Source organism: Arvicanthis niloticus, chromosome 24, assembly GCF_011762505.2.
Source record: "Arvicanthis niloticus isolate mArvNil1 chromosome 24, mArvNil1.pat.X, whole genome shotgun sequence".
Classification (NCBI taxonomy): domain Eukaryota; kingdom Metazoa; phylum Chordata; class Mammalia; order Rodentia; family Muridae; genus Arvicanthis; species Arvicanthis niloticus.
Window position 1 is genome coordinate 30,193,367 of NC_133432.1, and position 16,102 is coordinate 30,209,468.

The 16,102-nt window shown below is 52.6% G+C and overlaps 2 protein-coding genes across 2 annotated transcripts in view; one reads left to right on the forward strand and one right to left on the reverse strand.

The window, feature by feature from the left end:
* Window positions 1–16,102, reverse strand: part of Chlsn (cholesin) — a 106,043-nt gene that overhangs the window by 52,478 nt on the left and 37,463 nt on the right. The window lies entirely within an intron of this gene.
* Window positions 1,283–15,543, forward strand: LOC143438022 (uncharacterized). The gene is made up of 3 exons (XM_076923474.1): window positions 1,283–1,666; window positions 5,185–5,193; window positions 9,581–15,543. The coding sequence occupies exons 1-3, from the start codon at window positions 1,597–1,599 to the stop codon at window positions 10,570–10,572; spliced, it is 1,071 nt and encodes a 356-aa protein (XP_076779589.1). The 5' UTR covers window positions 1,283–1,596; the 3' UTR covers window positions 10,573–15,543.

Genomic DNA, 16,102 nt, shown 5'->3' on the forward strand with positions numbered 1-16,102 from the left:
CAGTGGCGGGCCTCAGAGAAGTCTGTATTTCCCTTACCAGCAGACAAACGGAATTTGAAACGGAGAGGGTTGTCAGCCCCAGGGTCCCCATCCTGCATCTGTGCCTGCCTGTACAGTCCCCAAGAGAAGGCCCAGGCACTCCTCACACTGTGGGACAGAGCCCAAATGAGGCAGAGGAGGCTGGCTGGTGAGCCCACAGGCCACATCCTGTCATGGAGACCTGACACGAAAGGGGTACTGAGATGGGCCAGAGGTTACTCAGGGACTATTCTCATGAGTGATACAATAGGGTTTTGCAGAACTGTCAAAGGCCATTAGGAAGGTCACAACCAGTGGCCACACTGAGAATTGTAGTCAAATACGGAAGTACCAGAGGTGGCCCCAAGACAAAGCAGAAGAGTGGCCCTCTGAGGCCCCACTGGCCTTAGAGTCCAAGAGCTGAATGCTACCATGCTGAACTCACAGCTAGGAAGGGGACACACAGGAAGCTGGCATAGAGATGTGAGTTGACAGCTGCATTCATCGCATGCCAGGTGAGGAGGAGGAAAGGGAGGGGCAGCGACTGTCCTAGAGGAGGGAGCCACTGGGATAAGGCCTGAGCCATGAGCGCCTCCTCAGATTCTCCATTAGATTCTTCCTCTCTGGGGAAGCAACTAGCATCAGGGCTGAAAATGCACCCAGGAGTCCAGGTCCCCAGTTCATGGCTTTATAGCCCCACCCCACCCCTACCCCTCAAGTCAGACAGCAGTGGGCCACACAGGAACTACCCAGAGGCCCCAGGCACACCACTGGGATGGCTTTCCTACAGCACCCAGGAGGCTGAAGAAACCGCCAGAAACCAGTACCACAGGGCAGCTTAGGGCTGATGCCACGTGAACAGCCTGCAACACTGCAAAAGCAGGCATACGTGGGGATGGGAGTGCAGGTAAAGCCCACTGCATTTTGAGATTTTAAAGTGTTTTCAAGACCATTTACCTTCACCTGCCTGGGGCTCTCTCTTCAGAGCTTGTGCCCTACTCAGGACTCTCAGCAGCGTCATGGCGTCCTGGGCAAGGCCTGGTGGAGACGACATAAGCAGATGTGCCTCCTGGCACCATGTCCAGACACAGCCCCATTTCATGAAACCCCAAGATGCAGCTCCAGCCATTGGTGTGCAGGGTAGTAAGGGGTGCCAGCTATCACCTGTATCCAGACTGGAGTCACCAGTCCTAAGTCACCCTGTGTCAGAGACCCTCATCCATGTGGCAAGGTTCCAGGCACTGGTTTGCACTCCTTGGGAGGACTTTTTCCTGCTGGGTGGGGCTTCAGCTCCTATTTTAGGTTACAAATGTCTTTGCCTTCTGGGAGGGACCTTCTGCGAGTGGCCAGCACACTTCTGCAAGAAAGCTCTGGAAACCCTCAGACTCACACACGTCACTCTTCCACCTCAGACATAGGCCCGTTTGAATTCTTCTAGGTCACATGGTCCAACCATAGCCGCTTAAACACAGTGTGTGGTTTGGACGACTCCAGGCCAAATCCTGTTTTTCCTTAGAAACTGTGGGCGTCTGTGCCAGCCTGTCTCTGGAAAGTGTGGAGCAATGGAGGAAAGACTGGATGAACAGAGAGCATGCCCCAGCCTCAAGGCAGCCCCCCAGTGCTGACAGAGCTTTGTGTGGACCCCAGGGCCTGGCACAGGTGAGCACTGTTTTTATGTCCTGGGGAGGTAGCGGCCCTGCTCACCTAGCTTGTCCTCCTGCTTGTGACTGACCAGGGAATGTACCCAGGGGCTATTTAAAGCTGTGGGAAGTTTGTGCAAACCAATTTCTTTATGGTACAGGTCAATTCCATTACATTAAAAAAAAAAAAAAAAATCTAGCCTTTGGTATGGTGATGCAGCCTCTTCTTGAAGGGTCCAGGAGTGGTCATACAGTACAGCTAATGTCGGCATGGCTGTCAGATTAACTGATATAGGCGGATTTCAGCTCTGGGGATGGGAGAGGGGACGAAGAGAGGCTGGTGTGGCAGCACACAGAGAATGCTCTGTACTGGGCACATCTGGAATGTGTTTGGATGGGGCATGAGACCTGGAAACAGAGAACTCTTGGCTTGATTCAGCAGGGTGAGGCGGGGGCCTGGACGGTGTTAGTGGGCAGGGGATGGAGAAAGCCTTTGGAAACTGAGGCAATCGGGCTCAACACTTTATGCTCAGATGTGAGGCTCTCGACATGAGTCCCTGTGGCCACAGCGAGGCGAGCCTTGGAGGCCTTGCCAAGCGCATTCATTCAGCTCTCTTGCTAAGACCTCCTGAAGATCCCAGTGGCGCTTAGAAGGCCCGAACCAGAACCCTGAAGGGGAAACAGGCCTCATAACCTCCCAGCAGACACACGTGAACACCGCTGTAGTGTTGATGGCTCACTGGGCCACTGGAGACAGACATCTTTTTCTGAAAGAGGGATGAGACAGGAAGCTGAGACAGGAAGTCAAGATTCGAAACCTTTGGCCCTTCCGGGAAGTTGCTTTGGTCAAGCACTCCACTGCTCTCCCATCCCCCCTTCTGGAGCCCACCTGTTTGGCTCTGGCTGGCCAGAGTCCTTCCTCCTGCCCATACCCAGCTCAGGCAGGATGCCATCAAGCAGCAGCCAAAAGGGCCAGGAAGCTCTGTAGCTGGAGGAAGGACCAGCAGGGAGGTGACGGGGAGGGCAGTCTGTAGAGAGAACCCATCAGGATTTACTGCCAAAAGCCTTTGCCACCGCGGCCAGACTGCTTTGCTATCCCCTGTTGCTACCGCGGCTGGGGTACCAGATATTGCAGATTGAGAGCAGAAAAAGATCATCACACACACACACACACACACACACACACACACACACACACACACACACAAACTATGTGAAGGCTGTGCACATCCTCATAGAACCACAGTGAGTGAATCAAGACTACAGAAAGAGTCAAGACTATGGAAAGGCAAAAAATGGCAAAACTCCTCTCCTGGAGACTTCAGCTCCGCCTTCCCCCCAGGTGGCTCAGCACTTCCGCTGGTCTGTCTCATGTGAGCCCTGCTTTAGAGGGACTCTTGGGTCACTCAGTCCAGCCCTGCTACTGGATCTCAGGACAGCTGAGGGCCTCAGGTGGCATATGGCACCTGGTGACAGGAACGGTCAGCTCCAGTGCTCAGGGTCAGTACCGCCAGCCCTGACCTCAGGGTGAGCTTGTTCCTCAGCACGCCCCAAGCCCAGCCTTGTGGGAAAGGTGCCACACACAGCCATGCATAAGCCAGAAGGGTGGCAAATGTGGTCTGGGTCCCACCCTCTGTGGGTTCATCCCTCCACTCTCATCTTCAGTGCTCATGAATAACGCTGGGAACACTCAGGCCTTAAACATCACAGAGTCCCCCCACTTAACATGCTGCCAAGGAAGGAAGTGTGCTAAGTTTCCAGGAAAGAAGGCCGAGGGGGAGGCCAGGAGGCCTAGTGCCTTGGTCTACTTCTGCTTCTTACCCACGGGCCTAACATAGAGCAGCCACTCTGCAGGAAGCAGGAAGCAGGAAGCCTGTGTGAGACCAGGCTAGGCCACTGGTCACCGGACTAGAGTGCCAGCCTGGCCCACAGCACATGGGGACCGGAGGCATGCTGAAGTTCCTAGAGACCAGTGTCTGTACATGTACATGGGTATACAGTTTACGTCATGTGTGCCCATAGGTGTACCTGTTTGTAAAGATGTGTCTACGTGTGCGCCTATGTATACATACATGTGAATGTATGTCTGCCTGTCCATGTGTCTGGTGTGCACACATCTGCATGGCAGGGTGTGCCTGGTATGTGCATGTTTTGATTCTGTGTATACCTATGTATGTGCACATGCACACTTGTGTGTTGGTGTTTGCCTGGTTATACATACATGTGCATACATGTTTGCGTGTTCATGTGCCTGTTGTGTATACACATGAACACACATCTACATGAGACAAAAGGCACATGTATCTTATCTGGAAATTTTGCGAAACACAAACAAGAGACTGCTTTTATCCTTATCTTAATGAAAGTAATTTTTCTCAGTTCCTAAAAAACATAGAAACAGACAGCCTTGGGACCAAAAGGACAAACAAGGACAGTCAGGCAGGCCCCTGCTGCCCACTGTGACAGTCCTTGGGCTGGGGGTCAGAGGTTGGCGGCCCCTTGTTGGCCCTGCATACTACCGTAATATCAGTTCAAGCTCCCCTCCAAGGTTATACCTCTGTGCAGGGTCGGCAGGGGCTGGAGCAGGACATCAGGTCATGTATGTGAAAAAGACAGGATGACTCACAGTGGGTCTGTCCCAGTCTACAGGACAGGAGATTGGAATGGAAACATTTACAGAGGCGAGGCCAGAGGCACTAGAACGGCCGAGTCCTGCCAAAAGGAGCAGACAGCTGGGAGGATGGAGCAGTATGAGGCCTGCAGGGTGGAGTACAGCAGGTCAGACACAGGAACCATCTCTCAGGGCAACTCTGGTTTTCTGTGTATCAGCTCTGAACTCAGTTCCTCAATCCACTGTCCACTTCTGATATCTCATATGCCATGTCTGCAGGCTTCCCATGTCCTGGGCTGGCAGGCCATGGAGCATCACAGCAAACCTGTGGTCCCTCAAGACTCAGTCTGAGACTGAGGCAGCTGTGGAGGTGGTGGGGAGCCAGGAAATCCTCCTAGTATGCAGAGGCCACTGTGCCTGCTGTACCACATACATGTAAGGCCACTCATGCCACCTGTGGACCACACAATAGCATCTCACACATTTATCTCTGCATTTCATGCAGTCATTTCTGCATTGTTTTAAAACAATCTTTGAGCCCTTGCTGGAAAGAGCTGTAAAATAAGTGTGGCTCAAGAGGCTCTCTAGGAGTGTTGTGCCCGTGTGGGAAGGCTTGGCTCTCCTGTGGCCTTTAAAAAATGCCCTGGGCTATGCTCACCCTCCTCTCCCCACCTAAGCAGTGCTGGGTGAGGGGCTCACTTCCAGGAACCATTCTGAAGGGCTATTTACAGAGTGGTGGCCAAGAGCCTCTGTAGGAACACAACATTCTCAGCCGCTAGCCTGGGGAGCTCCCCAGGGACATGGAGCCGACCCTGGCGGCCCTTCTGTAGGGTCAGGAGGCCCCAGGTTCTCAGCCTGCAATGCGTCCATGGAGTGTCTGTCTCTCTTCTGTGGTGTTCTAGGTTTTTTAAGAAGCTGGGTTGGGTTATGATAGAAAAGGATGCTCCAGCCACCCTAGAAAACTGGTGACCTCATGTGACCCTGGAGCTAGCCATGCCACTCTCAGATATGTGACCCCCCCCCCAAAAGAAAGTGTTTTGCACTGAAAGCAGAGAGTAGCTGTGTAGGAGCCGCTGTCTGACTCTGTGCTCTTCTTAGTGACAAGAAGAAAGCACTAGTGGGGAAGGAGGAACAAGGACGCACCTCCTGGGCACAAGAAAGCAAGACCTGAGGGTTCTGCACAGAGACCTACCAGGTGCTAATGTGGACATGTAAAGGTGCAGCAGATAAGCAGATAAACGGTTGCCGGGGCTGGGTGTCAAAGGCGGTCGGTCAGTGAGGGAGCCGGGTCAGGGCTGTGAACAGAGTCAAGGGAGTGCCTGTCAAGAAGAATATGTGTCCTTTCTACAGATACAGATTCTTTAAAATGGACTTGGGGAAGAGCTTTGAGTTCTCAGCCAGTTCTCTAGGCTCAGGTCTCAGTGGTACTAACTCCCAGGCTGACCCAGGCAAACGGACTCGGGCCGTTCTACTGTGCACAGGAACTGCAATGCAAGTGCACTGTCAGGCAGGCACACTCCAGAGGGCCAGGGCATAGCATTACCCAGTGGGAGAACACTGGGAGCCAAGCTCAGGCTGGCTTCCCTATGCAGCCCGCTGCCTCCCTCCCCTCTCTCCATCCTGCTTGGGGTGAACCGTGGAGGAAGGGGAGTCGAGGAAGTGTCCAGGCTACAGAGAAACCCAGGACACAGGGTGCCGGGAGAAGAGCAGATTGTGGAAGGTTTGGCAGTAGAGGGCTTCAGTGGTTTTGTCAGGTAGAAGATGTTGGTAGAGGGGCCAGGTGGCCCCGAGGTGCTTGCTGGGACTGAAAGCACGTGACCCTGGGTTCCCAAGAGTGGCTGGGCCTCCAAACCTCGACAGAGACAGGACAGCAGATGGTAGTAGACATGATGTCACAGAAAGCTCTTGGCTGCTCCTTCCCTAGCTGGCCTCTGTAGGACAGGACTGGAGAGCTCCAGGGGTCACGAGGGAGACAACCTCATCTAGTCTACATGGGTCTCTACCTACTCTTATGGGACAAAAGCACAGGATGGCACTTTTGTGAAACCGTCGACTTAGGCAGGCTGGGTACAGGGAGCAGAGCCCCTAAGCATGGCTGGGCAGCACCAGTGTCCGCCTCTCAGGAGCCAACTTTTGCTTCTCACATTACCAACTGGGAAGGGTCACCAGGACCAGGACACAGTCAGAATACTGAGATCTGAGAACTGAGGTGATGAAGGCCCTGTGTGGGCCCAGATGGTGCTAGGAGATGCCCTGGCTAGAACACTTGGGACCTGAGCAAGGCCCCTCCACCCTGGCTGGTAGCCTGCAGCCTTCTTCCCTGTGGACAAAAGCACACAGTCTGTGGAGAGGAACAAGCTCAAGCACTATCCTAGTCCACCAGAGGCAGAGCTTATAGCCACGAGTCAGAGAGCGCTTGGTGATCAATGTCCACAGACAATCCTCAGCAGCACAGCACATACACGAGACACGCAGTGGCTGCAGACAGTGCACACACGAGACACGCAGTGGCTGCAGACAGCGCACACACGAGGCACACAGTGGCTGCAGACAGTGCACACACGAGACACACAGTGGCTGCAGACAGTGCACACACGAGGCACGCAGTGGCTGCAGACAGTGCACACACGAGACACGCAGTGGCTGCAGACAGTGCACACACGAGGCACACAGTGGCTGCAGACAGTGCACACACGAGACACGCAGTGGCTGCAGACAGTGCACACACGAGACACGCAGTGGCTGCAGACAGTGCACACACGAGGCACGCAGTGGCTGCAGACAGTGCACACACGAGGCACGCAGTGGCTGCAGACAGTGCACACACGAGGCACGCAGTGGCTGCAGACAGTGCACACACGAGGCACGCAGTGGCTGCAGACAGTGCACACACGAGACACGCAGTGGCTGCAGACAGTGCACACACGAGGCACGCAGTGGCTGCAGAGACATATCAGATGTCTGCTCAGCAGCTCTGCTTCCTGACGGTGGTCAGAGATCACAAGATGACTTCCCATTCCACCTGACAAGATACACTTGAAATTGCTTCCTCCCGGGCCGGCCATGACTCTTCATTTCCACGCTGCTGGCTCCTTAAGCACTGACAGCTGGAAGCCATCACAGCCAGCAGTGTGTCTTTTCAGACTGAAAGAGACAGATAGGATGAGGAGCCTACAGGCCCATGGGGAGAAGCAAGGGCTGGCTGGCTGGTGGCGGTAGCAGTGGCACCGCAAACATCTGAGCACACTTCAAACTCAACAGAGTCAACCTTTCTGCTACTTGGGACACCCAGAGAGGACTGTCCTCTGGGTCTGAAGATTGACAGGGTGAACAGGATAGCAAGGTACAGTGCATGAACTGATGACTAGAACTCAAGAGGCCTGTGAACAGATAGGAGCTAGCCTAGACTTCTGAATCTAGAATAGTATGCATTGTAAAATGCTAAAACTTAGTTTTAAAAATTTTTTATAGGGGCTGGAGAGATGATTCAGTGGTTTAAGAGCACTGGCCACTCTTCTAGAGGACCTTGGTTCAATTCCCAGCACCCACTTGGTGGCTCAAAACCGTTTGTAACTTAAGTCCCTGGGGATCTGACACCCTCTTCTGACATCAATGGGCACCAACCACTCATACAGTATACAGGCACCCAGGCAGGTAAAACACACATAAGATAAAAGTAACAATAATTCAAAATTAAATGATAAAAAATTATAAAAGCAAAGAATTTGATTTTAAAACTAAGGAAATGGTTAGGACTGCTTGTTGCTTTTGCAGAGGGCCTGAATAAGCCCAGTTCCAGGGACTCAACACCCCCACCCCCTCTGCCTTCTCAGGCACATGCATGCACACCCACACATGGATACAGCATGGAGCATTCCCAGCTCTGTGCTTGCCTGCTACCAAGTCATGCTGGGAGAAGACCCTTACCCTTATCCACCCTCCTCTGCCATGGAGCTCTTCCCTGCCCATCCCCCCTCTCCTGTCTCATCTCTCTACCCAGTCAGGAACCTGTCTGCAAGTGAAGCAGGCTCTCCCTCCATGTTTTCTACATGTGACAGCCGTTGTGGCCTTTGGTTTTTGTTACTATAGAGAAACAGATTCTTTATACAATCAGAGTGGGGAGGCATGGCGTCGAGCAGCAGGCACCTTGAACCACAAGCATGAAACGGAGAGGCAGTGAGGGAGGCTCTATACCCTCAAAGTGAGCCCTCAGTGGCACACTTCCACCAGCAGTGCCACAACTGCTAAATATCTACAAACAGCAGCACCAACTAGGAAGCCAGTATTCAGATGCCTGACCCCATGGGGGACACCTCATTCAAACCACCACATAGAACCTCAGTCTGAGCACAGAGCGGGTACATGCCACACAGTAGTCCCATTGTATGTACCAGCCAGCCCAGGCCAACATATGCACCCCGCACCCCCGCCCTTACCCCCACCCCCACCCCTCATGCAGACATGTGGACTCTCTTCGGAGCAAACAGAAGGCTGGCTTTGGAGCTAGGTCAGCCTTCAGGAACCCCATTAAAATTATGGCTCCACTTCTATCGCCCTCAATTTCCTTTGAATAAACAGCAACACTATTTCCTGGTCTCCACTACTATTTAGTTAAATTTTAAAGGGAGGAAGGGGCCATTTGTATGGAAACAAGATTATTTCATTTACCAAAGATGGCCTGGCAGAGCACTGGGGCTGTCAGTATTTTTATTTAAAGCCCTTCCCAGGAATTTACTGCTACTATGTCATTTCTGGCCAATAGGGCGGGAGGTTTGGCCACCCCAGGGAGCTCCCACAACATCTCAGCTTCCAAAATACGCCACCCCGGTTTCTAGAACAAGGTCCCTATAGAGGTCAAAACTGGCCAGAATCTTCTACAATATCCCAGAATTCCAAATGCAAAGGCCTGCCTGTCCCCAGCAATGGCAGCAAGTTCTGGTGACTCAGTGCTAGGGACCCTACAACCCTGTTCCTGGAAAACTGCCAGCTGAGCCCTTCATGGGAGACAGGCCACTGCCAAGAATCATGCTCAAAGGCCACCGTCAGCTGCTGAGCAGCAGTGGGGTTCTTATGGGTCGTGACGGTGCCTGGGCCTTCTTTCACCTCATCCTGAACCATTTTAGGCCCAGGCCTGTTGGAGACGTCAGAACCTGAACCCTTACTCTTGATACCAAGACTATGCCCAGACATCCTTCCTCCATTCACACAGAGGCTGGCCCTAGGCATCCTTGAGAAACCCTGTCCCTTATATAGCACAGGAGCCTCTCCCTGGGCCAGCCACGTGGCCACACAGCTTCTGTTTCTGTTGCAGGTCTGAGAGTTCTCCTGAAGATGGACCGTCACAACATGTCCTGGGTCCGCTACCCGAGCCATGTGTCCCCGGCTGTGGAGGACGTCATCGCAGCACAGAACATCATCTCCAGGTGCACGCATGTGTATGTGGTGCTGTGTGTCCCACTGAGCCTAGTGACAGGGCTCTTCAATCTCAGCGTGTTCATCCGGGACCGTGCTAGGCTGGGGATGCTGGACAGGCTCCTTGCGGGCCTCACAGCCACTAGCATCTTGGTGACTCTACTGTCCCTCAATGCTGCTGGCCGACCCGACTACCTGCCCACGACAAACCTGGGCTGCGGAACACTCTCATTCTTCTCCAATGCCTGTTACTTCATGGCCCAGTATCTGCAGGGAGCCATGCTTCTTCTATCCTTTCTGCCGGGATCTCCCTGCTGTCAGCTCTTGGCCAGGCCTGTGGCAAGCCTAGCTGCCATCGGAGGCTGTGCTGTCTGTAGCTCCCTCATTGTGGTGTCCCTGCTAGGCACATTTGGGGAGTTGTACACAACCACCTTATGCCAGACAGATCCGCTGACTGCATGGCCTGAATACGAGATTGTCAAGTTCAGCCTGGGCTTTGCACTTGCCCTGAGCTTCCAGATGGTTCTCTTCCTCCTGTATGCTACACAGCCAGTCTGGCGAGTGGCTCCTGCTCAAATGGACACAGCCTCTGGACGCTGGGTGGTACTGGCCGTGGCTCTCAACATGCTTGCCTGTAGACTCTTCTTCAATGCGGTCCTCCTGCATCGGGCCCAGCTGAAGCTGTGGAAGGATGTGGGCTCCCCCAGAGATGAGCTACTCATGAACCTTGCAGAGCTTGCCCTGTCTGGAGAGAGCTGTATCAACGTGGTGGCCATCCTCTTCCTCCACACACCATGCAGGCTCAGGTTGTTTGGCCTCCTTGAGCGCTTCACACAGAGATGCAGGCGGAGGCTGGACAGCAGCATGTCCTTGAACAGAGTAGGGGGCTAGACAGGGCCTGCCTGCTGGCACAGGCCACACCCCTTGCTAGTGTTCAGGAAAGACTGCCTTCCCAGGGAGCTTGAGCAGGGTTCATATGTTTTGGACGGTTAGCTTGCCTGTATTCATCTCAACCTATGTAAGACAAGACAGCTTCTTTTCCCACACCATCAGTCACACCTTGAGGGACACAGTGACATGGGTACAGAGGCTGGCCAAAGACCATGGGTCTGCTGGAGGGTGTCCTGACTACAATGGTTGCCACCCTCCATGCAGCAGTCCAGTCTGATGACACAGAAAAGGAAGGCATTGTGGAAATAAACACGGCTCTTACTGCAGCCTTGGATGGTCTGGACGCTTGGCCTTCCTGCCTCGTCCTGATGCTGGGGCTCCAGGCCCACATCGCCACACCTGGCTGCTCACTCACTCTTCAGCTCTGTTACATTCTGGTGCTGTGCAGTTGTGGCCAGCTAGCTTTCAACTGCCAGAGAATTTGGGCAATGGAATTCTGCCAGAAACCTCCTTCAGGTTTGTCTTTTAAAAATCTGCCATCACCCCGGCTAGAGAGATGGCTCAGCAGTGGTGTGTAGTGGTGACACCGTAAGCATCTGAGCACACCTCAGACTCATCAGAGTCAACCTTCCTTCTACTTGGGACAACCATAGTACGTGGTGTTCTTGCAGAGGCCCTGTGTCAAGTAACTAGCACCTACATTCGGTGGCTAACAACCACCTGCAACTTCAATTCCAGGTGATTTGAAGCTTTCTCCCACAGATACCTGCACTCACATGCATATACCACTGCCCTCTCTCAGACACACAGTTTACAAGAATACAGATAAATCTTTTAAAAATCTGTCATAGTCCCTGGCATGTTGAGACTATCAGCCATAAGTGGAAGGTCACAGAAACAGCTGGCCTCTACCTAGTGACAATGGTGTCCAGTAGCTGCTGAGAGCTCCACTTATGCCCCATGTTGGAAGCCTGATCACCAGAGGGGTAGTGTTAGGGATCTTTAAGAGGGGAGGCCCCGTAGAAATGATCACATGGCCCTCCCTGGCCCCTTTCAGGCTTTCTCTATCAACAGGGGATCTCTCACCTCCAGCCCAGCCCTGCCATAATCCCATCAGCTCCTCCCATGATCCCACCCAGCCATCAGCTGCCTTGGGCCAGCCTTGTAGACCCTCACTACACTTATTCAACGAACCATGCACGTTCTGGGGTGCTCTCTCCGTGTGGTAGCCTCTTCTCCAAGTACCATATCCCAACAATCCTGACTCACCCACCCTTCCAGAAATCCAGTCTCTGTCCCCTCTACTGCCCACAACCTGCCCTGCTCAGATAGAGCTCCTTACTGTGCTTTGGACCAGAGGATGTCTCAGGCAGGAAGCTGCTAAGGGCATCATCTTGTCAGGACCAGATTCTGCACAGTGGGTCATCTCCTACACATGGCTCCATTGTTAGTGGTTCACAGACAGTCCCCTCAGGTTTACACTCATGGCCGACGTGAAGGCCACTAAGTTAATTTATAAATACCCGCCACAATGAATGCCCACAGCACATGACTCATCAGAAAAGAGGTGGCAAAAGACCATGTGCTTGAGCTACTGGGAGCAGTGGGTCCCACGCAGGAGTGGCAAACGGGACAAGCTGCTGCTCTCACCTCACAGAGCTTCTCAGCGTTCCAGGCACGGAGCATATTTAAAAACACGACCACAAAAAAAGTGCATTGGTGCCTCTCAAATGGTAGCATCCTGGTTTTTCGGGGTGTACTTTGTAGACCAGAAGACAATCTCAGTGTCATTTCTTAGGAAGTGCCCACTATTATTTTAGGTTTGTTTATATTTGTTGTCCATATATGGATGTTTTGCCTGCATGTGTGGCTGTGCATCACATGTATGCGGTGCCTGAGGAGGCCAGAAGAGGGCACTGGCTCTCCAGAATCGCAGATAGTTGTGCGTGGCCATGAATTGGCTGTGAATTGAACCCAAGTTCCCTGAAAGAGCAGCTCTTAAACTCTGAGCCATCTCTCCAGCCCACTGTCCTTTTTGCCCCTGGAATTTAACTATTAAGCTAGGCTGGTTGGCCAGTGAGCCCAAGGGATCCACTGTCTGTGCCTCCTCAGCACTGGGCTAGATTGTAAGCCACTACACCAGACTTTAAAAAGTTCCAGGGGAGCTGGGCAGTGGTAGCACATGCTTCTGATCCCAGCACTCAGGAGGCAGAGGCCAGTCTAGTCTATGGAGCAAGTACCAGGGGAACCAAGACCATACAGAGAAACCCTGTCTAGGGTCATGAGGCCAGTCTTAGGGGAGCCAATGCCCTCTTCTGGTCTCTTAAGGCACTGCACACATGTCATATACAGCTATGCATGCAAGCAAAAACACCCATATTCATAGCTACTTACTTACACATTTATTTTACACATGCACACACAATATACATGTGAAGGTCTGAGGACAACTTGCAGAAACTGGTTCTCTCTTTCTACCACAAGGGTTCAGGGATTTAGTGCAGGTCATCAGGATTGGTGGCAAAAATTTTTGCCTGCTAAGCCCTCTCTGCGCTACACCTCGGTTTTTGTGCATGGGTTCTGGGGATTAAACTCAGGTTTTCCTTGCAAGTACTTTACTGACTGCTCCCTCTTCAGACCTGGACTTCTGTGCTTTACAAAGGCAATAAGCTGGGTGTGGTGGCACATGTCTGTGATCCCAGAACTTAATAGGCTCAGTCAAAAGGATCGAGAGTCCTAGGCCAGCCTGGGCTACAGATGAAGAGCCTGTCTTAATACAAAACAAATGACAACAATGAGAACAACAAAAATGGGCTCGTGAGATGGCTCAGCGGTTAAGAGCACTGACTGCTGTTCCAGAGGTCAATTCCCAGCAACCACACGGTGGCTCACAACCACCTGTAATGAGATCTGCTGCCCTCTTCTGGTGTGGCTGAATATAGCAACAATGTACTCATATACAGAAAATAAATAAATCTTAAAAAAAAAACAAAACAAAAATGGAGTTGAAGAGGGCAAACAATTAAAACCACTGAAATCTGATTAGGGGAGGGGCTCCAGTGATTAGGGGAGGGGCTTTGGTGCTGGAGCAGCAAAAGGCTACAGGCTGCACCAGGGCCCTGTGGGAAAGATGCTGAGTCAAAATTATACCCACAGGATTCTGTTTCTCTGTCTCTTGACCTGACTCTGTACCCATTACGTCATAACTTCCTGATAATTCCTATAAGCAAGAAAGGATCTTTCTACCTAAGGAACCAAGGGGAAGATGTAGAACAAAAGAGAGCAAAGGGGACACCTCCCAACGCAGTTCTGAGTGCTCTGACCCAGGGCAAGGGCGCAGGAAATCTCAATGTTGAAAAGGAAACTTGGAACTGATCACCAAGGGCAGGGGAGAGCCCTGTGGATCCCAAGGCTTTCCTGCCTAAGAAGAGGCTTGTGACCTGTGAGTAAGGACCCATCTCTGCCACTCCTTCCAGAGCCCCACTCCATCACCACTTGCCCGTATCAGCAGCCTCTCTGAATAGTACTGGGGGACTCCTCCTTTCCCATATGCACTCTGAGCTGGACACACTCACTTTTGGTTGCCAACACTCTCCAGGAATCAAAGGAAGCAACCAGAATGCTCCCAGCAACCGTGAACGAGGCCCAGCTGTCAACACTGAAGCTACTGAAACTGTTCCCTCTGGGCACTGGCTGTGTGAGCTGAGGCCTAGAGGGGGAGGGGGCAGGTAGCAGCTGCAGGGCAGGGATACGACACTCTCCTGGAGCTGTAAATTCCTTCCCACACTGAAAGATAGGGCTACTGAACTGGCTTTTTCTGGAAACAGACCCAGGAAGACCAGGACGGCACCTGTAGTATACCTTTGGGATGTCTGTCTGTAAAAAGCCTCCTGAACCTCACAGGACCAGGACCACAGCACTCAGATGCACTCTGGAAAACTAGAGAAAAACGCACGAATTGGGTCTGGGGAGATGCTGGTAAAGATGCACGAGAACCTGAGTTCAGGTCCCCAGCATTCACATAAGGAGCTGTGTGCAGCACCACACGCCTATAGCCCCAGTGTGGGGAGCTGTGTGCGGCACCACACGCCTATAGCCCCAGTGAGGGGAGCTGTGTGCAGCACCACAGGCCTATAGCCCCAGTGCGGGGAGCTGTGTGCAGTATCACATGCCTATAGCCCCAGTGTGGGGAGCTGTGTGCAGTATCACACGCCTATAGCCCCAGTGAGGGGAGCTGTGTGTAGCACCACACACCTATAGCCCCAGTGTGGGGAGCTGTGTGCAGCACCACACGCCTATAGCCCCAGTGTGGGGAGCTGTGTGCAATATCACACGCCTATAGCCCCAGTGTGGGGAGCTGTGTGCAGTATCACACGCCTATAGCCCCAGTGTGGGGAGCTGTGTGCAGCGCCATAAGCCTATAGCCCCAGTGTGGGGAACTGTGTGCAGCATCACATGCCTATAGCCCCAGTGTGGGGAGCTGTGTGCAGTATCACATGCCTATAGCCCCAGTGAGGGGAGCTGTGTGCAGTATCACACGCCTATAGCCCCAGTGGGGGGAATGGAGGCAGGAGGATCCCTGGAACTCACTGACTGGTCAGTCTAGCTGAATCAGCAAACTCTTGGTTCACTGAGGAATCCTACCTCAAAAAAAATAAGCTGGCCAGTGGCTGAGGGAGACCCTGGGCATAGGCCTCTGGCCTCTATACACACATGCACACAAACACACAAACATATATACATATACACAAAATGCATAAATGTTGTAGAATGGAACATATGGGCAAATCTCTCCAAGCTTTGTGCTGTGTTTTCCCAGCACACATGGCTTGTCACTCCAGGGCCAAAGCCAATCACACGAGCAATCCTACAAATGCTTCTGATTGTCCGACCATCTCCCCAGGTGGGATCCAAGGAGGAACAGAGAGCCAATGTACTGACGATCGACTCAAATAAATGGCTGCCACTCTGGGTTCCTAACAGGTTGCTGTCTAAGAGGTAGGGTGGCCTCACTGATAAAAGGAAGCCACCTGCCTGACTCCCAAGAAAGCAGAAAGGCTAACATCTGTGTGTCCAATCTGCATACATGGGCCACATGTGTCCCAGAATGGCTATAAATGTACCCAACACATTTGTAAACAATTACAATGCCAGAAGGCTGGATAGCCTGTCAAAGGCCTTTGCAGGGCTGTCTCATGTCATACCCATGCTCCAGATGACCACCCGTAAGTGGGAAGTGACGCTGCACACCGGCCATGCTCAGACTCTGGGGTCATGTCCCCTGAGGGCTCTGACTGTCAGGCAAGAGGTAACCGTAGACCCATGAGGTGTTGAGATTGGTCTGTATTGTGGAAGAGGGCAGGAAGACCAAGAGAGAAATTTAGGTGGTGTGTGTGTGTGTGTGTGTGTGCGCGCGCGCGCACGCGCGAGTGTTTATGATGGCTTTACATTACTGTATCTGTTCCCCTATGACACCCAACACTGTCTGTATAAGGAACTAGTGTGGGCCTGTCACACTGAACTTCCTCTC

Excerpts from the sequence above, each read along its gene's own strand:
- LOC143438022 (XM_076923474.1), top strand. The coding sequence starts at position 1,597 with ATGAACAGAGAGCATGCCCCAGCCTCAAGGCAGCCCCCCAGTGCTGAC.